The sequence below is a fragment of the Muntiacus reevesi genome, chromosome 12 (genome assembly GCF_963930625.1).
Source record: "Muntiacus reevesi chromosome 12, mMunRee1.1, whole genome shotgun sequence".
Lineage (NCBI taxonomy): Eukaryota > Metazoa > Chordata > Mammalia > Artiodactyla > Cervidae > Muntiacus > Muntiacus reevesi.
This window is the reverse complement of record NC_089260.1, coordinates 36,203,656-36,230,355: the sequence shown is the minus strand read 5'-3', so window position 1 is coordinate 36,230,355 and position 26,700 is coordinate 36,203,656. Positions and strand designations below refer to the sequence as shown.

General features: G+C 41.4%; 1 protein-coding gene across 1 annotated transcript in view; it reads right to left on the bottom strand.

The window, feature by feature from the left end:
* The window catches only part of TPD52 (tumor protein D52), a 117,986-nt gene extending 101,031 nt beyond the window's left edge, over positions 1-16,955 (bottom strand). Inside the window, exon 1 of the mRNA XM_065902528.1 lies at positions 16,680-16,955. Within this exon, the coding sequence (XP_065758600.1) occupies positions 16,680-16,698 (19 nt within the window). The 5' untranslated portion in view covers positions 16,699-16,955. The remainder of the gene's footprint in view (positions 1-16,679) is intronic.
* Between the last annotated feature and the right edge of the window lie 9,745 nt (positions 16,956-26,700).

Here is a 26,700-nt window from a genome sequence, read left to right as displayed (position 1 = left end):
GCTTCAGCATCAGTCGTTCCAAGGAATATTCAAGACTGGTTTCCTTTAGGATTGACTGGTTTGATCTCCTTGTGGTCCAAGGGACTCTCAGGAGTCTTCTCCACCACCACAATTCAAAAGCATCAATTCTTCAGCACTCTGCTTTTCTTATGGTCCAACTCTCACATCTGTACATGACTACTGGAAAATCCACAGCTTTGACTAAACGGACCTTTGTTGGCAGAGTAATGTCTCTGCTTTTTAATACACTGTCTAGGTTGGTCATAGCTTTTCTTCCAAGGAGCAAGAGTATTTAAATTTCATAGCTGCAGTCACCATTTTCAGTGATTTGGGAGCCCAAGAAAATAATGTCTGCCACTGTTTCCATTGTTTCCCCATCTATTTGCCATTAAGTGATGGGACCAGATGCCATGATCTTAGTTTTCTGAATGTTGAGCTTTAAGTCAACTTTTTCACTCTCCTCTTTCACTTTCAAGAGACTCTTTAGTTCCTCTTTGCTTTCTGCCATAAGGGTGGTGTCATCTGCATATCTGAGGTTATTGATATTTCTCCCAGCAATCCTGATTCTAGCATGTGCTTCATCTAGCCTGGCATTTCTCATTATGCACTCTGCATATAAGTTAAATAAACAGGGTGACAATATACAGCCTTGAAGTACTCCTTTCCCAATTTGGAACTAGTCCATTTTCCATGACCGGTTCTAACTGTTGCTTCTTGACCTGCATACAGATTTCTCAGGAGACAGGTAAGGTGGTCTGGTATTCCCATCTCTTGAAGAATTTTCCACAGTTTGTTATGATCCACACAGTCAAAGGCTTTCATGTAGTCAATGAAGCAGATGTTTTTCTGGAATTCTCTTGCTTTTTCTACAATCCAATGGACTTTAGTGTTTATCTATTTTATATACAGTAGTGTGTATCTGCTAATCCCAAACTCATAATCTATCCCTCCCCCATGCTCTCACCCTTTGCTAACCATGAATTTGTACTCTATGTCTGTGAATCTGTTTCTGTTTTATAAATAAATTAATTTGTATCACATTCTGGATTCCACATATAAGTGATATCACATGATATTTTTCTTTCTCTGACTCACTTCACTTAGCATGATAATCTCTAGGTCCATCCATGCTGCTTCAAATGGCAATATTTCATTCTTTTTATGGCTGAGTAATTTATGCATGCACACTATGTCTTCTTTATCCATTCCTCTGTCAAAGGACATTTAGATTGATTCCATGTCTTGGCTATTATGAACAGTGCTGCTATGAACATTGGAGTGCTATTAAGTTTTAAGAATTATGTAGCCTCTGAGTGTTTCTAACTTCGCTGAGACTCCACACAGAGAAACACAAAATAGGTCAACTACTAAAGTATGATTTCTGAAAATTCCCAATTAATAATTTGAAATAATTTTTTCTAAGCTTTGAATCACTATACACATACCAACGGGGGCAGGGAGGATCTAAATTAACTACACAATAGCAATGAAATTAATAATAAATGAACAAACTAGGAAATCTGTTTTCAGGGCTTTTTTTTTAACCCCTACATAAAAAAATTAATACTAATAAGAAACATAAAACATCTTGAATAAATCCATGACATCCCTTAAGTAAAAGCAAAACAAAAAGAACAAGAGCAACAAAACCTCTGAGTTCCACAGTATGTCCCAAAAGGAGAAGGATAAAAAAGAAAAAGAAGAAAATGGAAATTAGGTGGAATAAAAAGACACGAAAAGGGAAGAATGCAAAAGCAAAGAGGGACGACAGAAAAGTCAGAGAAACAAGTATGCATGCGCACACCCAAACTGAGGGGGGTGGGCAGACTGACGTTGGATTTGAGGTTCACGCAGCACTGGGTTTTAGAAAATTATCAAAGTGACCCACTGCACTTCGCTTTCTGTTTGTTTTTTACACTGAATGAAAGATTCTTTAAATACTAGAGTGCTTCACAGTTTTCAAAAGTTTCACACACGATTTCACATGATCCCATAGTAACCTTTCCCCCTTACCCTTACATGGCCCTTCCCTGTTCCCTCTCCCCAGTGCTGAAAACCAGTTTGTTCTCTGTATCTGTGAGCCTGCTTCTTTTTTGTTTGACTTACTAGTTTGTTGTATTTTTTAGATTTCACATAGAAGTGATTATCATACAGCATTTATCTTTCTCCAACTTATTTCCCTTAGCATAATGCCTTCCAGGTTCATCTGTACTGCTACAAATGGCAACATTTCATTCTCTTTATGACTGAGTAGTATTCCATTGTAAATATACACCACATCTTCTTTATCCGTTATCTGTCAATGGACACTCTGGTTGCTTCCGTACCTTGCCAATTGTAAACAATGCTGCTGTGAACACTGGAAACCTAATGCCTTGCCCTGTAAACCCTGTTGCCACGAACACAAGGGACCCAGTGCACTCTGAAAAGTTGGCTGTTTCATCATAGGTCACGGCTTTTCAAATTTAACAGCAATGCTGCCATTGTGAAGAGAATAATCAGACTAGGAACATGGCATCAGACCTTCATGGGCAGTGACCACAGGCCCAGCCAGAGGTGACTGCAGGGCAGGCCAGCCCTGAGTCTCTAATCAGGGCTAAAAAGAGGCAGGAAGTTTGGGGAGGGACTGTGATGAAGGGAAAAATAAAAGCCAAGAGAAATCTGCCATGTTATCTTTGTGTGTGTTATGTGTTCAGTCACTCAGGCATGTCCAACTTTGCAACCTCAAAGACAGTAGCCCCCAGGCTCCTCTGTCCATGGGATTTTCATTTTGCAGGCAAGAATACTGGAGCAGGTTGCCATTTCTTACTCCAGGGGATCTTCCCAATGCAGGGATCGAACCCTCATGTCTTACACTTCCTACACTGATGGGCAGATTCTTTACCACTGCGCCTATCTTTACTGTTAGTCAAAATCTTCACTGAATTCCTGAAGCAGCGAATAGCAAGTAGCCACCTACCGAAAAATCACCAGGGCAGCCGACTGGAAGGTCAACAGGGGCCCAGCTGGCTGACTCTCCAGTGGGGGGACTGCCATTCTGGAGGGAAAATATTTCTCAAGAGACTATTTGACAAATTCAGATGCGGCATAAATCAATCCTGCAGCTGAGATCCGCCATGAAGAAAAGGGAGTGCTCACAACTTCAGATGTGCCCTGAGAAATTGCTAGTATTAAAAAAAAAAAAAATCACAGCTTTACTATGCTTTGGCTCTAATGTCAACTTGAGGCTAAATTGCTTCTGTGGCCCTCACTCCACCTGGAGAATGTATCATGCTTTCATTTCACAGATATTTAATAAGTACTTATTCCCCACAAGGTTCTTACACATTCAAGTGAATTATTGCGTACAGACTTGAGCACCTTGAAGGTCAAACTCGAGGATAGGACTATTAAAATACATTGTGCATTAAAAGCATCATAACCAAAACCAGTGACCTACACAGGACTGGCGTATCCAGTTATTCTCTCTTGCCTCGCTTTCTTCTCTCATTCTACAAATAGGCACAAAGGTCAAAACAGCATCCTCTCTGTGTCTGGAAGCAAAAAACAATACTCAGTGCAGGCAAGCAAATCACCAAGGTAATCCAGATTTCCCCTTAAAACACCATCTTGCTTCTCAAAAGGGCAGTCTCTTAACTTGTATTTTAAAAAAACCAACACACACACACACATACATTTGACCCTTCTCAAAGGCCCAAATCCATAGCATCTGCCCTGTTCCTTCTCCTCAACTCCTTCCTGACCACTGGAGCTTGAATCTCTCAGCATTATCCATAATTGGTCCTCACCACCAAAGCCATTATCTACTGTTTCCCCTCAATCTACCTGGCCTCTCCAGAGCCTGTGAAAGTTACACTCCCTACCCTGCACCTTCCTCTCCCTGCCCTGAAATCTTCAAATTCCATGTTCTGTTCTACTTTTGTTCCTGGGCCGTCTCAGCAACTTAATAGCTTCAAATATCACACGTGCTAATATGGAAGTAACATGCTAATAATTAATAGCTACAAATGATCACACGCTCTCCTGCCCAGCTCCTTCTCTTAGAGATCCATAGTTCACCCCTAACCCAGCCACACCAACATCCCACAAGGACCTGGCGGTGGTTTTAAAACATGTTCACACATCTGTTGTATGCACCCTCTTCCCACCAAAAGTGGTGTCTAACTCTCCCTCCCTGAATCTGGGCTGGCCCTTGTGACACGTTCCTAACAGAATGAGGAGGAAGCGACCCCACGTGACTTTGAGGCTAGGTCATACAAAACCCACACAGCCCCTGCCAGCCTGTCTCTTAGGACCCATGGGTTGGGAGCACTAGGGTAATATAAGAAGCCTGTTACACGGCATCCTGAGGGGGCCTGCTGCTGCATCAACCGCATGGTCTCCAGCTAAAAACAGCCAAGCAAATCACCATCCTCAAACAGGTCATGTTGTTTCCACCAGAGATCATGGGGATTCAAGCAGGTGCCCAAGGAGCCCCAACTGCTGGCCCCCATGTGGGTGAGGAAGGCTTCAGATGAGCCCTGCCTCGTGCTACAAGCCTCCCAACTGAGCTGAGTGGAGGAGAGACAAGCTGTGGGGACCAAGCCCTGCCCACGTACAGGTCTGTGACCATTTAAAACAAAAAAAATGCTGTTTTAAACCACTAGGTGTGGGGATGGTCTGTTTACAACTTTGGACAAACGGAACAGACCTCAGATGTAATACACAACCCAAATGAAATCCCCTCTCTCCCTTGCCTCTGGTCCCTTTCCAAGTCCATGCGATCTGAAAAACCCAAGGGCTTTTCTTTACTCTCTGCTCTTCTTTATTCTCAGATCCTCGCCCTTCACATCTGACGCATTCTACCCCAAAATCCCTCAGGAATGCAGCACCCCCCACCACTGGCATGGAACACAGTGCCACCCCCCGCTGGGTTAGCTAGTCCCTTCTACCAACTGCCAAAATGTTACTCTAAAACGAAACTCTGACTTGCCACCACCAGTCTATTTCTGACCAGCACAGTCCTGAACCTTGACCCCAGCACACAAGCCCACTCACACACCCCTAGTGATCACCGTGAGCTCCAGTCACAGGGAACTTCTGAGGATCGCCGGCCTCTTTTTGCCCTTTCATGCCTCTGCACCTTTGCACATACTGAAGCTTCTTCCCAAATCCTCTTCCGCACACTTCCTTCTCTTACCTCTTACCAGGATTCCTACTTCACCTTCAAGTTCAAAGGTTACTTGAGGTTGATTCCTGTCCTGATGACCAGCCAGAGTTCCTCATTTCCTTCTCAGCCAGCCAGGCAGTCCTCACAACCTCCACTTCACACAGTGGCCAAATTCTCTGTAAGATCCTCCAGCCTGGCTTGTGAGGGCAGGCATCACATCATGTGTGCGTGTATGCTTAGTCACTTCAGTCGTGTCTGATTCTCTGTGACCCTACGGACTGCAGCCTGCCAGGCTCCTCTGGCCATGGGATTCTCCAGGCAAGAATACTGGAGTGGGTTGCCATGCCCTCCTCCATGGGATCTTCCCAACCCAGGAATTCAACCCACATCTCCTGTGTCTTCTGCATTGCAGGTGTATTCTTTACTGCTGAGCTACCAGGGAAGCCCGCATCATATCATAATTGTCTCCAAATAAATGAAATGTTTAATTTGAATTGGAAATCAGTGAATTAGCATTTTATAGAAATACAAACACTCCGCTTTAGAATTAGTATCTCTTGAGCCCCCATGCCAGTGACAGATTTTTACTTAAATTTCACAAATAGTTGAGGGATAATCAGCCTCAAAGAGGTTGAGTGACTTATTCAGTGTCTCATAACCAGAAAACGATGAAGCCAAATTTTCAACCCAGACATAACTTTGACTCTAGCATTCTTTACCCTGAATATTTACAATCAGTTCTGGTGCAGGAGGACAGTTCTGGTGTGGATACCGTTCCTAGTGCTCCCTTTCCCGTGGTAGCTAACACAGAATGGCATCATTCTGAACGACACCTTTCATTATACTTTTAGGTAGCATAAGGACAGGAACACTAAGGCCAAATAATTCGGATTTAAAACCCAGATCTGTCTGTCTCAAGCTTTGTGCCCCTGGACAAGTTATTACTCCATTTTCTCACATCTTGTTTCTTCATCTGTAAAGCAAGGATGTGACTCACAGGTTTGCTCTAAACATTTTCAAAATGAAACATGAAAAACATTTAGAACAGAAGCTGGTATACAGAAAACCCTGAGCAGATGTTGTTGCTGGTATTAGTGGCAGTACTGGTATTACTAAAAGTGACCCAGTAAAACCCCAGCTGGAAAACTTAGGTCATTATAATGCAGAGCTTGAAGTGGTGTCCCTTCAGATTCCAATTCTGTTTTAATTTGTTGGAAGGAAAATATTTCTAAAAAGTGTGAAGTGTTCCCAGCCCTTTAAACTGATTTGCAAATGTAGGTGAAATAGTTCTTGGCCAGCCAGTTACCCTTTGAGAAACAACAGGTGTGGGACAAAGGTTTTGTAACAATCTCCACATCTAGCAGAGAATGGGGAAGTCGTGATCTCTCAGTTTCTGTTTCCTCATATATAAAACAAAAGTGATACCAATCCTATTACCTTGTATTAGGAAAGACTGAATTGAAATAATATGAAGAAAAATACAAAAGAGTTGTGCAAAAAGCAGGTAGAATCATCATCATTCCCACTGCTAATAAACTGATATACCAAAAATGATATGCTCAGTATATATCAAAATGGAAAGTTGGTCATCAATTTGCTAAAATGCTCCAGTCAGCGGAAATGTTTACATTTTCCCTCTTTATATAATTTTCATTCTGGTTAACTAGTAGCAAACCCTTTCCACCACTGTCAACAACCCCACTGCCCCTCTCAATTTCATTGAAGGAAAACGTATCAACACCATCTGTGCCTCTTAAATTCAGGATACATTAGAAGCAAATAACTACTTTTGACAAAATAGCATAGAAAATATTTAAGAAAGTTACTTAGTGAGCACTACATCCAACTTCCTTTGGAGAACAAACATTTAATTAGCACTGTCTCCTTCTCTACTTGTAAATGTATACATATATAATCTTACATATACTCTTACACTTGAGAAGTAAAGTACCAATTTGCCTTCTATTTACGGATCAGACTTTCAGTGATTATGTATAAAACTATAAACACATTTGGAACAGGTATTTTTGTCTCCCTGCCAAACTATTATCTTTCCCTGTTAACTGTTTCTATCTAACCCCATGTGACTCTATATATGATAGAAATCTTTCTAATGAATATATGTACAATAGGACAAATATTTATGGAGTACCAGCTATGTACACACTTGAATGAGAGTTTGGAATACAAACAGAAGAACAGTCTCCTACTGACACTTTATTTCTAGGCAAGTACAAATCTTAACGGGTTGGATAACCTACTATCTTTATCCCTATTCATTACACCATAAGCTCCTTTACCACACCATAATGCCTCCAAAAAGCTCAGAATACAAGGAGTGAAGTTTAATCCTATTAAGTAAATTCTCAATCCAAAACTTTATATGGTGATGTTTTATATCATTTTTAAGCTGACATTTACATTTGCATAGTGGTAACATGAAATACAGTCACCATGCCTATAAGCCAAAGCATGTAAATGAATAGTCCTACCTAAAACCACTACTTTTAGTATTGACTACAAAAGCATCTAAAGACATAAACACACAGAGAAAAAAGTATTGAAGACAACTGAGATCCATGAAAGTTACTCTAAAAACTGTCACCCAAGAAAATGCTGCTGCTGCTACTAAGTCACTTCAGTCGTGTCCGACTCTGTGTGACCCCATAGATGGCAGCCCATCAGGTTCCCCTGTCCCTGGGATTCTCCGGGCAAGAACACTGGAGTGGGTTGCCATTTCCTTCTCCAATATGTGAAAGTGAAAAGTGAAAGTGAAGTTGCTCAGTCGTGTCCGACTCTTAGCGACCCCATAGACCACAGCCTACCAGGCTCCTCCATCCATGGGATTTTCCAGGCAAGAGTACTGGAGTGGGGTGCCATTGCCAAAAATACCTGCTCTTAATAATGTCTTCTGTTAGAAAAATAACATAAAAGATGCAACATAACCAAAACCAAAATAGAAAAAATAAATATTTTCCATAAAACACAAACGTTTAATATGAACAGGGGAGGGGGGCAACAGAAGAAGGCAAAGACGCAAATTTTAAAATGAAGGCGGGGACTACTCTGGTGGCTCAGCGGTAAAGAATCCATCTGCCAATGCAGGGGACATAGGTTTGATTCCTGGTCTGGGAAGAGCCCACACACTTTGGGGCAGCTGGACCCATGCTCTCAAGCCTGTGTACCACAACTGCTGAAGACCGCGCACCCAGAACCCAGGCTCCGCAACAAGAGGAGTCACTGCAGTGAGAAGCCCGCACACCACAGAGAGTAGCCCCTCCTCGCCACAGCTAGAGAAAGCCCACACGCAACACCAAAGACCCAGTGCAGCCAAAAAATAATGTCAATTAAAAATGTTTAATTTACTAAAATAAAAAGATATTAAAACAATGAAGGAACAACCAATGTCAAAAGGGGAACACAATGGCTAATATCATCTACAGCTTCTTAGAAGGTGGAAGAAGTTTAAACGAAAAGAGATGGCATTTTTTTTATAAACTTTATAATTTTTATTATAAGCTTTACAATTTTTTTTCAAGGCAATGACATCTGTGCAGAAAAAGAAACAACCAAGAGTGACAAAGGCAATTAACAGAATGGGAGAAAAATATGTGTAAACCACATATCTCATAAGGGCTAAGTATCCAGAATACATTAATAATTAATAACCCCATCATAGACATTTCTCCAAAGAAGACATACAAATGACCAAGAAGCACTCAACATCACTCATCAGGAAAATGCAAATCATAACCACACTGAGATATTATATTATCTCAGCTCAATTAGGAAGGCCCCTGTCAAAAACAGAAAATGAAAAGTGTACCTGAGGATATGGAAAAATTAGAACCCACACAGACTCCCTCTCTCTGCAGGTGTTTGGTCCCTACACTGCTCTCTTTAAAATAACTTTTGGTGAGAATGTAAAATGGTACGGCCACAAAGGAAAACAGGAGAGGAGTTCACAAACCGAACAAAACAGAACACCTAAAAACAGAACTACCAGCAATTTTATTTCTGGGTATTGAGGAGTTCAGAACAAGTCTCCCTCAAACATACCACTTTGGAATTGTGGCTATTTTGAGCTGAAGGTAATCAAAATCCAGCAGACGGAGGAAAACCTTTTCTCTCTCCCTTACCAGTCTAAAAAAAATTAGATAGAGGGTCTGGTCCAGGAAAGGAACTATCTCAAGAGATAACTACAAACAGTACAAGTGAGGTGGGGTGAACTTCAGGCAGTCAGACTGGGGCTAGAGATCAAAGTCCTCTCTGGGCCCCATAGTCCTGCAGGGAGTGGAAAACACTTTACCAAACTTCTCCGTCTTTCTGTGAATTGTCTTTCTCACCTTTCAAGACCCAGAACCCTATCCCTTTCTCCATAGCTCAGAATGCTGTAAGTCTCAACTGGCTAAATGCCTGAGGGTCTCATATATATTTCTGTAGGATCCCTGAACATATGCAACTAAATTTTTTTTCTCCTGTTAGTCTGCCCTATGTTAATTTAATTATTAGACAAGCCAAAGAACTAAGAAAGGTAGAAGAAATAAACATTCCTTTCCTACAGTATATACCCAAAAGAGTGGAAAACAGGACATAAAAGAGAATTTGCACACCCGTCATCACAACAGCCAAGAGGTGGGAGCAACCTAAATGCCCAGTGAAGGATGAACAAAGAAAATAAAATACGATAAAGAAAATGTGGCATACATACACACTAGAATATTATATAGTCTTAAAAAGGATAGAAATCCTACAATATGCAATGACATGGATGAACTTTGAAGACATTATGCTAGGTGAAATAAGTTAGTCATAAAAAGACAAATACTGCATGATTCCACTTTAATGATGTATCTAATCAAGCTCACTGAAGCAGAAAAGAGAATAGTGGTTACTAAGGGCAGTGGAGAGAGAAAAATGTGTGTTGCTCAGTGAGTCCAGGGTTTCAGTCGTCGAAATGAAAAAGTTCTAGAGATGTGTTACACAATAAAGTACATAGAGTTAACAATACTATCCTATACACCTAAATATAGTTGTGATAATATATTTCTTGTCATGCATTTTTACTGCAATAAAAAAGCAGTAATAATATGTTTTCCAGAAAGCAATTTAGCCAAAGGCTTGAAAAACCTAAGCATACTTACATCCTTTGTCCTGTCTCAAGATAGTTATCTTAAAACAATTTCTCTTTAAAGTATTATAATAGCTAAAATGTAAAGCAATCTATATTCCCACAAAAAAAGTTAAACATCAAATGCATTTTGGGTACAGTCATCAAAAAATATAGTTTCAAGATACTTTTTTCAACGGTACATTAAAATTCTTATTATCTGGTAGTATCCAAAATGCAATATAAAATTGAATACATAGTATGTACAATACAACTATGATGAACATATACTGGGACATTAAATAAAGAAAAAAACAAGGAAACAAGGTCTAATAAAAAAAGAGAGAAAGGGAAATGAGGAGGATAGAGAAGAGGGGAAGGGAAGAAAGCTATATCAACTGCATTTCTGTTGGATTTTCATCCAGACCAAGTTGATTCTAATGTTCATTTGGAAATAAAATCTGGCAAGAACAGCTAGAAAAACATCTAGCAATAGAAAGACAAATAGAGTGATCAGGAGAGACTAGTCCTTCCAGACATCTTAACATGTTATAAAACCACAATAACTTAAACAGTTTAGTTGCTAGGAGTGAACAGACAGAATACGGGGAAAGAAAAGAATATAGAAATTTAGTACAGACAACAGCAGTATTTCAAAGACCCATTAGTCAGTGAACGGTGCTGGACAATGGAGGAGCCAATTGAGTTGGGAAGGAGGTTAATATTCATAACTCACATTTTTTAATCAAAATAAATTCCAGATGGAGGAAAGATTTAAAGGTAAAAAATAAAAACATAAATTCAAAGTGAGGATAGCATCTCTATGAATGATTTAAAAGCTCAAAGCTATTAAATGAAAACTGCCATCAACTAATATTTCTGCTCAGAAAAAAAAATCACCAGAAAGTCAAAAAAGGAATGACAAACTAGGAAAAAATATAATAGCAACTCATGTCATGAAAAAATCAAGAAGAAAAGGATAAAACAACAGAAAAAACTGGCATGGTATATGATCAGACATGTCACAGAAAATGAATATAGACAGATCTCAAACATATTAAAAGAAGTATAATGGCCTTCATAATAAAAATATATAATAAAACACAGCCTGTGAAACATCTTTCCCCCCACAAGAGGAGCAAAGATGAAAAATGTGACAACACCCTGGCCACATGATAGAGAGAAGCAGATGCTCACACATGGCTGGTGGATTATAACTGGCACCACTTCTATGGAGCAGAATCTAGCACTATCAAAATTGAACAGTCACATTCTTCTAAGAATTCTTCCCATAGATACACCAGCACATTTATCAAATAATTTGCATTCAGATTTATTTGCTGCAGCTTTGTTTTAAGAGCAAAATATTAGGGGAAACCTAAATGCCCCTCAATACAGAACAAGTATCATCTGTTATGGTACATAACATGGTACATCTAAAAACAGACATCTACAAATAGCCCTGAAAAATGAAACAACTCTATATAACACTGTGTTGAATGATCTCTAAAATATATACTGTGTTTAAGTGGCAGAAGTTAGGTGCTAAATAATTTGTGCACTACAGCTTTTATAACACACACACTAATATCGTACATATTTAAATATAAGTGTGTGTACCTACATAAGTAGAATCTCTCTGGGTGGATGGAGAAGAAACTCTTAATAATGGTGACATCACTGCCCAAGGGAAATAGCCAAGGAAACAGGAATGGAAGGGAGATTTAACATTCTGCAACCTTTTAATCATTCTGAACTCTGTCATGTGCATTAATCACCTGGTCACACTAGTCAAAATGATGCTGCAGAAGGGTATTTTTAAAATATACTGAGTTTTAAAGAAGAGGCAAGATACAAGATAACATATTCAATAAGAGATTAATTTGTTATTTGTTTAAAAGGACAGCTATATGGATGGATACAAACCAACACGCTAACAGTGATTTTCCACAGTAGGATTATAGGTGGCTTTATGCTCTTTCTCTCCATTTGTATTCTCTGATTTTTCTAAAATGAACAATTCCTCTCAGGCACCAAGAAGTACTTCTAATTCAAACATTTTTCAACTTGCACTAGACATTAAATCCCTTGATCCCTTGGACATTTATTCTAATAAAAATACACTGCTAAGACTATGGTTTCTGGTACCCACCCAGTTTAAATAAAATTTGGGAGAGTCTCAGAAGACAGATTTTAAAACAGTCAACAATTAAACAGAAATAACTAACCCTACAAGGAAAATAAAATAATGTGAGCCTCCAATACAAGGACCAGGAGCACAGAAGGTCGGGATTTGGGTGTTCTCTTCAGTTGGGAATCTTGAGTGTATTTGCTTTTATTGTGTACATAGATTATTCTGAGATCTCACTGATGGATCCCAAGGCCTCCTACCACTCAACTGTCCCCTAGGGACCAAGCAGACTGCTGCATAGAAACAGATGCAGGAAGTGAATGCAAGTTAACAAAGACATTAGCACCATATGGAAAGCAAGACTTGACCCAAGAAACCATGAAGCTGAGTGACTCACACCCAGAGATCTGTGAGCAGACCCTCAAAGCTGTTACCCATTCATTTCTACGTTTGTTTTATCTGTAAGTCAACAATACCTCAGCGTTTTGTTATTTCGAAGGCATAATTACCAGGCTGAAATTATAGTGACCTATCACTGTTTCGTTGCAGGCTTCCCCTCTCCCCAGTTGTTTTGACCATAGCAGCCTTCCCTTACCCCCTTAAAATAAAAAGCTGTGGTGGTGTTTTAATTCAAACACAGATAAAATACTTAGTGGCTGGGTGACTGTCAATATAACGGTGCTAAACTACAAGTTATTACTAATAGAAGAGAGTGTATGCCTGTGTGTGTGTGTATGCACGCACGTGCTTAATTATGTCTGACTCTTTGCAAACCCATGGACTGTAGCCCTCCAGGCTCCTCTGTCCATGGAATTTTCCAGGTAAGAATATGGAGTGGGTTGCCATTTGCTCCTCCAGGGGATCTTCCCAACCCAGGGACCCAACCCACGTCTAGTGTCTCCCGCACTGGCAGGCAGATTATTTACCACTGCGCCACCTGGGAAGCCAATATAAGAGAGTACTCGAGCACAATTATCTATTCAGCCCCATAAAAGGCCGTCAGGAGTTTTTTTACATGGTGTATTCTACAGTTAGCAGGCCGCTGCACTTTCAAGGTGGGAAATGGCACACACGTTAAGTGTGCTGAACCCATAGAAACTCCTAAGAGGCAGCAGTATGTTGCTTATGGTGAATTTTAAATCATCTGATGCTGACTGCTCTCAACATAAGCAGAGTACTGTATACAGAGTCTGGGTATGGGGGAGACACGAAAAATAGGCAAATCTCAGACTGATACTGAAAAGCATTCAGAATACAGCACTGAAAATAAAACTGTTCATTTCAAAACATTATAGCTCTGTTAAATAAAATCAGTAGCAAAGGCTAGATTTTGACAACTTCATATAAGAAGGAACGGATAAGGAGACATTTCCGCAGAGACATGCATTCAAGACAAGTAGTAGGCCATTTAATTTTGTATCTAGAGGATTTTATTTTCCTGGCCACGCTGGGCAGCATGGGGGATCTTAGTTCCCCAACCAAGGCTCCCCTTCATTGGGAGTACAGAGTCTTAACCACAGCCCCACCACAGAAGTCCCTAGAGTATTTTTTAAGGGACAAACACAACAAAATCCACACATGTTAAATAAGTAAGTTAAAGCCTAAAATATTCTGATTTGGTTCTAGGTACTTTGAAAAAAATCACAATTCAGCAGAGAATCACAGATTTTGTATAAACCTTATTCCAGCCAACACACTTTGCTGGTGAACCTGCAAGTTAAAAATCCAGGTTCTTCCTTCTCACTTTCAGCCAGGAGTCTACGTGGACTTGCTCAAGACTGAACTATCTCCTCTGCTAGCTCAGAGAGCTGACAGATAAACTTACCTCCACACCCACTGCAGTCTTATCAGCAACTTTGTCCACCCAACCAGAGTTCTGTTTCTTTAACACACAGAGGAAAAAGGACAGGAGGAAGTGGGAAGCAAGTGACCAACTCAGAGGGAATCAGTAGGTTCCAGGGGCTGGGAGGAGACTGGCCCTTGGGCACTTAGCTTTCATCTGAGGCCGTCAACAAACATTTCTGAAAAACTGTATGCCACAGGAACATAAAGATGAAAAGACAAAAAAGAGGCAGAAGGAACCCAAAGTATAAGGAAAGGCCATGTGGTTGTTAAGACTGCAAAGCTATGCAGCCTCAGCTGATCTTGCCCAGGCAGCGAGCTCATCTTTCATTTAGAGTCTAGCCTCCAGGTTCTCCACTTGAAGAGGATGGACTTCCCTCGCCCTCCAAGAATGACAATTAAACACAAGGAGTAACATGGCTAACAAATATCTTTGCCAAAGAATATCATCTGAAAATTGGAGACAGAAAAAGACTCCTCTTATAAACCCAGGGATTTATTAAACACAACTTAGACACATATACACAAGCACATGCACAAATAGTAATCCTACCACAACCACATAAAGTGTATCAGCACATTGGAATATTACAGAAGTACTACTGGCCATGATTCTTACCAGCCAAACTAGAATACAAAATCTAATAAAATCCGTCACTCCATTCACCTAATTCAAACACTAATATTTCACCTACTTTGAGGAGTACCGAACATAGCCACATATTCTAAAAACATCATTATGTTAAATATCACAGTGCAAGACATATATACGTATGCATGCTCACATGCTGGACACCCTCACTACCCCATCAAAATCCAGACAGAAAAATGCTGACTTACATGGTGGCCCCTAGGTCTTCTCCTAACAATAATACACCTGAGACCTGTGAGGAGCTTTCCAACTCAAACATTTAAATGTTTACCAAGTGCAAATCACCAGGTTACTCAACTGCGGACAAAAATGAAACACAAGGTTCTAACTTCAAGAAGTTTGAAATCTAGACAATATGTGGACAAGTGTATATATGCACATATATAATGTATTACATATGTATTATAAAATACATATTGTATGGGGCTTCCCCATTGCTCAGCTGGTAAAGAATCTGCTTGCAATGCTGGAGATCTGGGTTCGATTCCTGGGTGGGGAATATCCCTTGGAGAAGGAAAAGGCAATCCACTCCAGCATTCTTGCCTGGGAAACTGCATAGACAGATGACCTTGGCAAGCTACAATCCATGGGGTGGCAAAGAGCTGGACACAACTGTGCACACATGTACATACTGTATAAAATGAATGTAAGATGAGATTAATTTGAGGGGTTCAAAGGAAAAGCTGGAAGGCTCCAAAAATCCTATTTTACAACTGACCGGAAGTAAACTACAAAATAGTATACATGGAATACGGTTTGACTTAAATGAAAACTCGTATGCATGAAGGCAGATACTGGAGGGTAGTACATTTAAAAAAAAAAAAAAACTGTTGTGTTAAGACTCAAAATAGTAACAATTCCTATCCCCACTTCCCAAAATTAACCTCAATATTGTTACTTTTTTTTAACCTTTATATGTATATATTTAAAAGCTTGCCGCGAATCTGTGTTATGGTTAGTGTGGTTACTGTGTTATTGTCAGCAAAGATCTCTAGGATGTGGCAATATTTAAATCTGAAAACCTAGTTCTACTATGCCACATCGCTCTTAAATAATGTTTACTGGAGGCAATTTCCCTTGAGATACTATTTTCAGAAACAAGTGCATCCAAAGCTAGAGTAATCAGACTAAGGTTTTGTCTTGGGGGGTTTCACCTTTGATGGATAAAAGAGGACCCTCGCTACGAAAAATTCCCCGCCTGCAAACAAACCTAGAGACACTGCTCCACAGTTGGGGGATGTTAAATGTTCGCAACCAAATCCAATGCCACAGGCTCAAATGCCACCAAAAATCCTAACCACGTTAAGGAGAGGGCAGAGACTTCACATGCGGGTGGCAGGGCTTCACGCGCCCCTTGAGCGGGGGCAAACGACCCCCCTTAGGGGGACCGTCCTCAGTCCCTGAGTTTCCACCGGTCCCAGACCGGGGTCAGCAGGGCTCCCGGGCGCCGCTTTCCACCAAAGCGCTTCTCGATCCGCCACCCCGGCTCCGAACGCCTGGCGCCGGCCCTCCGCCGCCTCCCAGAACCTTCTCTGTATCTCCCTTCCTCTCCGCTCCGTCTCCAGCACCCGCGCACCCTCGCGCGGTCCCATCCGCCCCCTCCGGCCGCCGGTTCCCGGCAGCCCGGCCCCACCAGGACCCGGGATCCGGCTCCGGGGACGCAACTCGCGGCGCCGGCACCGCAGGCTCCGCACCTGCCCGGGCGCCAGGCCGCGCGCCGCCGCACTCCGGGCCCGGGCCCCCAGCCGCGCCGCGCCGGGCCCCGCGCCCACCCCGGAGGCGCCCGCAGCCTCACCTTGCTCGCTGCGGTCCATGTCTGCCTCCCGCCGGCAGCCCGTCCCCGCTCGGCCCGCCCGCCCGCCGCGCCGCGCCGCGCTCCTCCCGTCCTCCGCCCGCTGCTCCCGGGAAGTCCCCTCCCCCGGAGGCGTCGGGCGCGGTGGCGCCGCCCGCGCGCGGTGGGGAGCGCTTTCCCGGGGCGTCACCCAACCACCTGACCCCGCGGGCCGGTGCGCTCCGCCGCGTCGGCGCGGGAGGAGGACCGGCGGGCGGTGCCGGGCGGCGGGGCGGGGAGGGCCGGGTGAGCGCAGGCAGGAACCCGCCCGGTAGGAGAGAGGAAGGCGGGGACGGCGAAGACGCGGCGGAGGCTGCGTGGGGACCGCGTGGAGCCAGGGGTGGCGTACGTCCCACCCTCAAGTTATTTATCATCAGAAGTTTCCTCCGGGGCCTTAAGGATGCCCTTTCTCTGCCTCCCCAGCACCTGCTCTTCTGTGCTTATTGAGTGGCAAACGCAGGAAGGTTGTTTCAAAATGCCAGTGGCTGCCTTTCCCTCTCATTCTTCATGTTCTCCTGCTCCCGAAATAATACCCTAGACTGTCTACCAGAGTCGGTTCGAAACAGGCCAAGAGGTTAAAATTGCAAAGAATCTCTCGACAAAATGATGTGGCCCTGTCTTTTTAATAGAGTGCAGGGTTTTAGGTGACAAATTCAGAAGATTTTTCGTGTAATAAAATATGACTGTTTTGAGCGCAGAATTAAGGACCACACTCTGAAATGAGTTAAATGGATTAACCAAAGGGTAGAATTATCAACAGGGATCTTTTGAAAATATCAAAAGGCTTCACGTCCATTGATCAAGGGACGGTTTGAAGTTCCTGTAAGAACACTTTTCGTAATTAGCATCAGCATTCTGTTTCTTAAGTGTTCTGCAGTTACTGTCTTCCGTGAAGTCACGTTGATTAGTACATAGTTCTAAGGTGGTAGCCCAATTTCCTAAGCCATCTCGGTCTAAGGAGGAAGACAAGCTTCCTTGTGTGTGCTGCATACAGACTCTGGCTAGGCCTCCAGTCCACATTGCCTGAAACATCACAGGAGTTTGGGGGTTGCTATTGTTTTTAAATTAGCAATAGTTACCTGAAGGGACTTAATGCAAGTGTATGTGTTTCCCACCTACATTGACAGCCTCTTCTCCTGAACTTTATTCGGTTTATCTCAATCCGATGAGACCTCTCCTCTTTGATTCTGCCTACTCCCACTGCACTTGGCTTCTCTCTTATAGCACCCACCACTCTCACTCATTTCCCAGGCCAGCCTGCCATAGTCATAGGTGTGTGTTCCCAGCCCCTCTAGGCTATAACCCAGCAGCTTATGAGCTCCAGGAGGTCAAAGACAGTTTGGGTCATCTTTTCACTGCTTTAATTATGCCATGCAGTGAATCAGTATTATAAGTTTAGCTCTCAGACTAAAATTTCAAAATAAGATAAATTGTGTCTTCAGTCATGTCTGACCCTTTGGGGCCCCATGGACTGTAGGCCAGCAGGCTCCTTTGTCCATGAGTTTTCCAGTCAAGAGTACCGCAGTGGGTTGCCATTTCCTACTCCAGGGGATCTTCCCAGCCCAGGGATCGAAACTGCTTCTCTTGAGTTTTCTCATTGGCAGGCAGATTCTTTATCACTAGTGCCACCTGGGAAGCCAAGATATTAATATATCATATCTACTATTACCAACAATCCAGTGTGTATAACAAAGAAGTGTAATGGATTGGAGAGTATATAACTCCATTGCTAACACTAGCAAAGGGGGTACTCTTTTGCCCCCTTCTGATGCCTATGTCAGAAGCTTTCTCTATCTCCTTTATACTTTAATAAAACTTTATTACACAAAAGCTCTGAGTGATCCAGCCTCGTCTCTGGCCCAGGATTGAATTTGTCTCCTCCAGAGGCCAAGAATCCCACGACTTATCGTTCAGCAACAACCTTTCATCCTGGGGGCTCGTCCGGGATCCTTCAGGACAAGATGGGCCTGATAATCTATGTGAGCCTACTTCTGTTGACTCCAGAAATCCTGAGTCTGCCGTTTGATCCTCAAGACAATGTCTTCCTGTCCTGGGCTCACTCCTATGCTGCATTCCACAATCGGTCTAACTGCTGGGTCTGCGGAGCACTCCTCTCTTCATCAGTGGAAGGCGTTCCATGGTGGACATCTCCACTTCAAGGAAAGGACTTTCTCCAAGTCTGCAAATACCTTCAACAATCGCATGTGATGCCTCTTCTTAAACTGATGACATCTAACAACCTTAAGATAGACTGATGTAACTATGGACATAATGTGACTTTTCATTTTGATTTTAACTTAGTTTAATGACTATTTTGCCTTACATCTGTAACTGTATAATGGGGTTTTCTAACCGTCTAAAAGCTTTTAATTTACAAATAGTTGTTCGAGCTCCTATGAGTGCCACAGCCTCCTCCAGCTATTACTTGGAGCCCCTGGATCAGACATCCTCACTATGAGGATTAGGAGAATATGTGGCTTCACCAATTTAGGGACAACGCCCCTTGTCAGCTCGGAAGAAGTTATGGAATGAGAACGACGCCCCTTTTCCCTAGGCAACATAATTCTCCTAAAAGAAAAGGGGGGAATGAGAGTCATTTCCTCGGCAGGTTGATAAGAAGTCTAGGGGTCCCCAAGGAGAGAGAGGTCTGGGATATTCAAGGAGGAAGAAAAGACAAACTTTTTTACTTTTTTCCCTCTACATTCCTTAGGATTATATAAGAATAATGTATCCTGCCTGAGCACAGTCTCTGGATTAAACCCTCTGGCTAATTCTGTTATCTTAAAACATAAATTATGGGAGTGGGTCTGGTCTTTACAAGGATGTATCCTGCCTGAGGACGATCTTTGGATTAAACATTCTGGCCAACTCTGTTATCTTAAAATGTAAATTATGGGAGTAGGTCTGGTGAGGTCTTTACAACCTCCAGACATTCTTTGGATTCATTGGAGAGTATATAACTCCATTGCTAACACTAGCAAAGGGGGTACTCTTTTGCCCCCTTCTGATGCCTATGTCAGAAGCTTTCTCTATTTCCTTTATACTTTAATAAAACTTTATTACACACACACAAAAAAGAAGTGCAATGATATATCTTTTTCTTTTTAAAATATTTATTTATTGGCTGCATGGCATAGCATATGGGATCTTACTTCCCAGTTCCCTGACCAGGGATGGAACCCTGCATTGGACCCACTGCATTGGAAGTGCAGAGTTTTAACCACTGGACCTCCAAGGAAGTCACCTGCTTTTTGCTCTTAAATGACCTTTTAAATGTAACAGTAGTATATTTTTGCATAGGCTGGAAATATAATGTGGTCAAGAATTTTTCACTAGCTGCTGCTCAGATAAACAATTGGAAAGACAATCTCTCAACCTATGAGCTAACTTGTGGACAAATAAATAGCACTTGAAAATAGCATTGTTTCAAAATGTTATTATTTGTATCTATTTGCTATACAGTGATGATCCTGTTAATGTATGTTGGGAGAGAGAAATGACTTGTATTTTGAAGAATGTATGTTTGTTCACATTTGTGGCAGAGATGGCTAATTACCTACCCATATCCAACATTACCATTTTTCTTCTTAAGAAAACTCAAATATAATTTGGGGTACTGGTGTGTCCAGCTGAAACACTGGCCACTTTAACCTCCTTTGCAGCTGGAGGTTTGCTCTCTGACACATTCATGACCAATGAGATATGAACTAGAAACCTTCAAGAAATTGTTAAAAAAGAAAGACTTGGCGGGCTCTCGAGATGATCATTCTAAGTGAAGTACTAGGTCAGACAAAGAAAGACAACTAATATATGATATCACTTATATGTGGAATCTAAAAAGACAATACAAATGAGCATATTTACAAAACAGAAACAGACTCACAGGCATAGAAAGCAAACTTATGGTTACCAAAAGGGAAATCGAAGGAGAGATACATTAGGAGTATGGGATTGACAGGCTTCCCTGGTGGCTCAGACGGTTAAGAATCAACCTGGGATTGATCCCTGGGTTGGGAAGATCCCCTAGAGGAAGGCATGGCAACCCACTCCAGTATTCTTGCCTGGAGAATCCCATGGACAGAGGAGCCTGGTGGACTACAGTTCATGGGGTCACAGAGTCAGACACGACTGAGTGACTAAGCACATGGGACTAACAGAAACAGACTACTGTACATAAATAGATAAACAACAAGGATTTACTGTATAGCACGGGGACTATATTCAATACCTTGTAATAACCCATAATGGAAAAGAACCAGAGAGAGAATATATATATATGTGTGTGTGTGTATATATATATATATATATATATATATATATATATATATATATGTAACTGAATCATTTTGCTATACAACTGAAATTAACACGATGTTGTAAATCAATTACATCTCAATTTTAAAAAGACTTGACAACATTGTTTTTTTCTTCAGCTTCCTCCTTCCAGCCTAGAAGGGCAGCAGCCATATGGAAAGCATGAGAAAGAAAGTCAGGTTTGGCCGAGTAGAAAGGCAGAAAGAACCTAGGTATTCAGTGTCATCACAGAGCTGTTTCTTATGGGAGAAAAATAAATGCCTGACTTTTTTAAGCCACTAGAGTTGGTTTCCTGTTACAATGAGCCAAAAAAAAAAAAAAAAATTCTAACTGGTACAACCTGCCATTTTAAAATTCCCTTCCTGGCACATACCAACAGAGGTGAATTCATGCCACCCTGGACCTTAGGCAAATATTAACTTTTCTCTACAAGGTTAAATAAGCACTGTTTATATTATAAACAACCTAGTATATGATAGTTCCCCCAAAGCCTACTTTTCTCTTGTGTCTTCCAGCTACTTAAATTTTTTTTTTGTCTTAACAAATAGAATCTGCCCTTGTAACTCATGCTGTGTTACTTCTGAAATGAACAGAGCTTATGTTTTAGCACACCAAAGGGTCTCCGGAGAATGGTTAGCACTTAAACTGAGCACCTGGGTACATTACGAGAGTTATCCTTTAAAAGGCTAGGTACAGGAAAGAGAAACTAGATTTATTTTGCAGTGCTGTTGTTGTTAATGGTAATATGGAATTTTTTTTCTTTCATTTCTGTTTTCAAATACCCACTCATTGGTGAAATTTCTACAAGGAGATGTACCAAGGGAATTCCCTAGCCGTCCAGTGGTTATGGGTTCAACCCCTGGTTGGGGAGCTAAGATCCCAAAAGCCACGCGGCATGGCAATGGAAGAACAGAAAAAAGAAAAGGAAAAAAAAGCAAATATACCAAAAGGCAGATGAATTGAAGCAAATGAAGATATTAAAGAGGATAGAAACAGAAGCCGTACTTTAGAAATGAAAACTTACACTCTGCCCTCACTGTACCCATTCCCCATCTGATAGCCAGCAGAAAGCAAGTGTACGTGGTCAGATGCTCTCTGCAGGCTTGACGTTTGCAGAGCCCAGGGTAAGGGGACAAAGGCCCCAGCCCTTTCTTCTGGCTCGGTCTTCACACCTAAGACTCTATCCTACGGCCATACCAGCCTAGCATGCTCCTGTGAACAGGCACCTCAGCCACAAAGACCATCTCAGTCCACCCTTTCCCATCAGCCACTCCTTGCTCACACCTTTAGACTAGCACTGCAGATACCCAGAACATGATGTATAAAGAGGGCACAGGAATGCGTGGGAATGTCTGTTTTGTGCCAAGGATTCCTCATCCTTGAAAGGCACCCATGGGTGATCTCTAAAGCCTGGGGCCCAGTATAGGGGTCCCCAGTCACCTGGGTCTAGGATTGCCATATAAGATACAGGACACTCAGTGCAATTTAAATTTCAGGTTAAAAAAAAAAAAACAAATTATGTTATAGTATAGGTACATCCCCTGCAATATTTGTGACATGCTTACACTAAAAATTGTTATTCACTGTTTATCTGAAATTCTTAATGGGGTCCTGAGTTTTTATTTGCTGACTCTATCAACCCAAACTCTTTCAAAGAGAAGTTCTAGTACTCTGATCAGTCAAACCACTAAAGGCCTATGATACCACAATTTTGAAAAAGTGATCATATTTTCCAGCAGGAATACAGACTCTGGGTACTTGAGCTGTGGAAGTAAACAAGGTCCATATGCTAGGTGAAGGTTAGGAGGGCCAAGAAATCAAGAAGATTTGGAGAAATATTGATTGAAGGACAGGTAATTAACAGTTAATTGCTTTAGAAAATATTACAGCCATCTTTTATTTTCTCGACTATGAAAAAAACTCACTGTGAATATGCTATAAACAGTTTTAAAATGCATGAAAATGGATGTTGGCAGGAAACAGTACTTAATACTAATTGAAGTTAGGCATGTAAATCCCTAAATGTTAACAGGAAGAGATCTCACATTATTGATTTTGGCTATGTTAAGAAAAGCCATAGACCACTTAAACTTCCTTGTATTTTTTTAGCCACTTTGAGTTCTGTGTGTTTGTCATATTACATCATGGGAGCTGGGTGAGGAGGGGAATGCAAGGAGAGCCATGGCCCCTTTCCTCCTGAAGCCTTAAGTATCACTGTTCTCAGTATTTTCATCTATCTTTAAGATATTGCATAATACAAATTGTATTAGTTATGTATAGATTCAATCATTAAGTGATCAGAAGTATTTGTACACTTTTTAACTGGCATTGGACTCAATGATATGCAGGCCATTTCACCCTGCAAAAATGTTTAGTTTTTATGAAGCTCCAATGTTCCTCTTCTAGAAATGGTGCAGGCTAGAATGACCAAGATTGGGACTTGAGAAGCCAAAGTATATGACACTGTCCCAAAATGCAACTCAGCAAGGCCAGATACAACTTAGAAAACGTGTGGATTTAGTTGAACAGTCATTTAAAAGTTGACTTAAAACTGTCACGATTCTGAGCTGCTCACTTTAAGCTTCTTCAGCTCACTGTCCTCTAAAATTAGGAAGCATATGTTGGGATAATGATAGCATATCACACACATCCTTTCATTTTTAAAATGTATTTTATTGAGATATAACTCACATGCCATAAAATTGACCCTTTTAAACCTCACAATTCTGAATGAACATTCATTTATTCTTACTTCCTCCCAATGCTACTGAAGTTACAAAGGTGAAAACTCACAAGGACAAAGAGAATGCAAGAGGTTGCATAATCATAACTGACCTTGCAGATCTGAGGAAAAAAAGCTGATTGCTAAGCTGGCAGTGGGGAAAGTAAAGAAGAACCTAATTTATAATACAGAACATCCAGAAACCTCAGGAGTTGACATCAGGTATCTGCGGATGTAGGAAGATGGTGGGGCTCGAAACAGGAGGATTGATTGAATATCTACTTAAGAAGGAGTTAGGTTGTAATCCCTCCCCAGATCTGCTCAGAAGACTGAAGCAGTTTCTCTGGAGAAGGAAACTGGCCTATCTCTTGACTAGAGCAAAGTAAATATATTTGAAGGTGATTTCCTACCACAAGCAGAGAAGATCATTAGCCATTCGTATCTCAAATGCTAAGATACCCAACTTCCCTTGATTCTCAAGAAGGGAGACAGCCAGGTCTATGAAAGTTGGAATATCCTGGAAGTAGGAGATTAAAGGACCCAACTCTTAGGAATTTGACCAACACAAAAAAGAAAAAATCTAAAATGAATGTTGTAGAAGCCAGATCACCTAATCCTCAAACTCATGGTCCACAAGTCATGCCTAGACATCAGGGAGATCAGTCAGCAGTTAAGGCCTATGACAGGTGACCATGAACTAACAGAGAATTCCACAGTAGAAGACAGAAACCAAAATAAACTCAAAAGAAAGGCAACTTGCAGGAAACAAACTATACAGGGTGAAGAAAGCATTTTTTTGCTATAACTTTTGGTATACTATCATGATTATACTCAGACAGAAGAGATCCCAAACATGAAACAAATACTTGCTATATATGAAAAAAGGAACATTCAGAAACTAAAGAATTTTTGGAAGCTAAATATGTTATGTGTGTGTTCTCAGTCATGTCCAGCTCTTTGCCACTGACTGTAGCCCGCCCAGCTCCTCTCTCCGTGAAATTTTCCAGGCAAGATACTGAAACAGATTACCATTTCCTACTCCAGGGGATCTTCCCAACCCAGGGACCAAACTGTGCCTTTTATGTCTCTTGCATTGGCAGGCAGATTCTTTACCACTGAACCACCTGGGAAGCCCCCCAGATATTTTATAGTAGACATTAAAATACCTGTGGTAGGCAGAGTAAGGATCCCTAAAGATGTCTACATCCTGAACCCTGAAACCTGTGGCAAAATGAACTTTACAGATGTGATTAAGGTTAGGGATCCTGAAATGAAGCAATCATCTTGGGCTATCAAATGGGCCCAATCTAGATAAATGAGCCCTTGAAAGCTGAGAACTTTTCTAGCTGGAAGCTAGGAGATGCCACAGTTGAAGGAGAAGAGAGATGAGATGCATCAGAGGGAACCCACTCACTGTTAATGGCTTTGAAGATGAAGGAAGGGACCATGACCCAAGCAATATGGGTAACTCTGGAAGCTGGAAGAGCCCTGAGCTGACAGCCATCAAGAAGAAACGGACTGCAGCCCTATAAGCGTATGAAACTGAATTCTGCCAACAACCTGGACAGGCAAATAAAGAGTCTTCCCAAGAATCTCCCTGATGTCAAGAGCCAACTCATTGTAAAAGACCCTGATGCTGGGAAAGATTGAAAGCAGGAGGAGAAGGGGACGACAGAGGATGAGATGATTGGATGGCATCACTGACTCGATGGACATGAGCTTGAGCAAGCTCCGGGAGTTGGTGATGGACAGGGAAGCCTGGCGTGCTGCAGTCCATGGGGTCGCAAAGAGGTCAGACCCAACTGAGTGAGACTTGGAATCTGACTCCTTGACTCATGAGTCCATAAGACTCATGTTAGATTTCTGACCCTCGGAAGTATAAGATGGTGTGTTTGTGTTATTTTAAGTCACTTTATGGAATAGAAAGTCAGGTAAATTTCCTGGAAAAGAGAACAAAAGACAAAGACCTGACAAATAGAGGAGAAAATAGAAGAAAATTAGAAGACTGATCCCAGAGACTCAATATCCAAAAATAAGCCCAACAGAGAGATGGAGGAATAGACAGAAGAAAATCTGTTTGTTTGTTTTTTTTAAATAATTCAAGGTATTTCCCCAAATGGAAGGAAATGCTGATGGCATGGCATGTTTTAATATTCATGAAATTCAGAACACTGAAGACAGATCCAGAGATGGAAAAAAATGGTCACTTTCAAAAGTAAAAAGAAAAAATGACTTTTAACTTTTGAATAAGACTAGAGGACCATGGAGCTCTCCCCTTAATTTACTAAAGTGATTTTCTCCTCATTTTCTCTTTGTTTTGAGAGGACAGAGTAGGAGGCGATGGGAAAGGAAGTTAAGAACAGGTGGCATAGAGGTGTGATGGAGGGCAGAAATCCTCACCTGTCATAGTGGAAAGTTGGTGGGTAATGCCCAAAACGGATAATGTCTAAAACTGGTGTGGGTTGTCATTTCTTACTCCAGGGAATCTTCCCGACCAGGGATTGAACCCACGTCTTTCATGTCTCCTGAATTGGCAGGTAGATTCTTTACCACCAGCACAACCTGAGAATCCCTAAAAACTGAACAAATACCCACATATACATGTTACTTATTAATAAAGATAGGAAATTTTAAAAAAATTATTTTAAAGTGGTTGCCTTCAGGGAAGCTCATAGGAATGGTGCAGGCAGGGTAGACTTAGAGAGTTTTTTGCAACAATTCTGATTTTCCACTGTAAAATATGTTTAACTTCAATGAAAACTAAAGCCTGGGAAGTGGAAATAAACCAAAGAAAGCAAAGTCAATAACTAAAGTGATTAAGTTTGATAAGTAAAGTGACTTGAAAACATTCAGTAGTCCAAAATAACTTCAAAGAGAGCTATTTTGCATTTCCCTTGAATTGTTTTGGCCTTGAAATAGCCAGTGAAATATCTGTATTTGTTCTGTGCA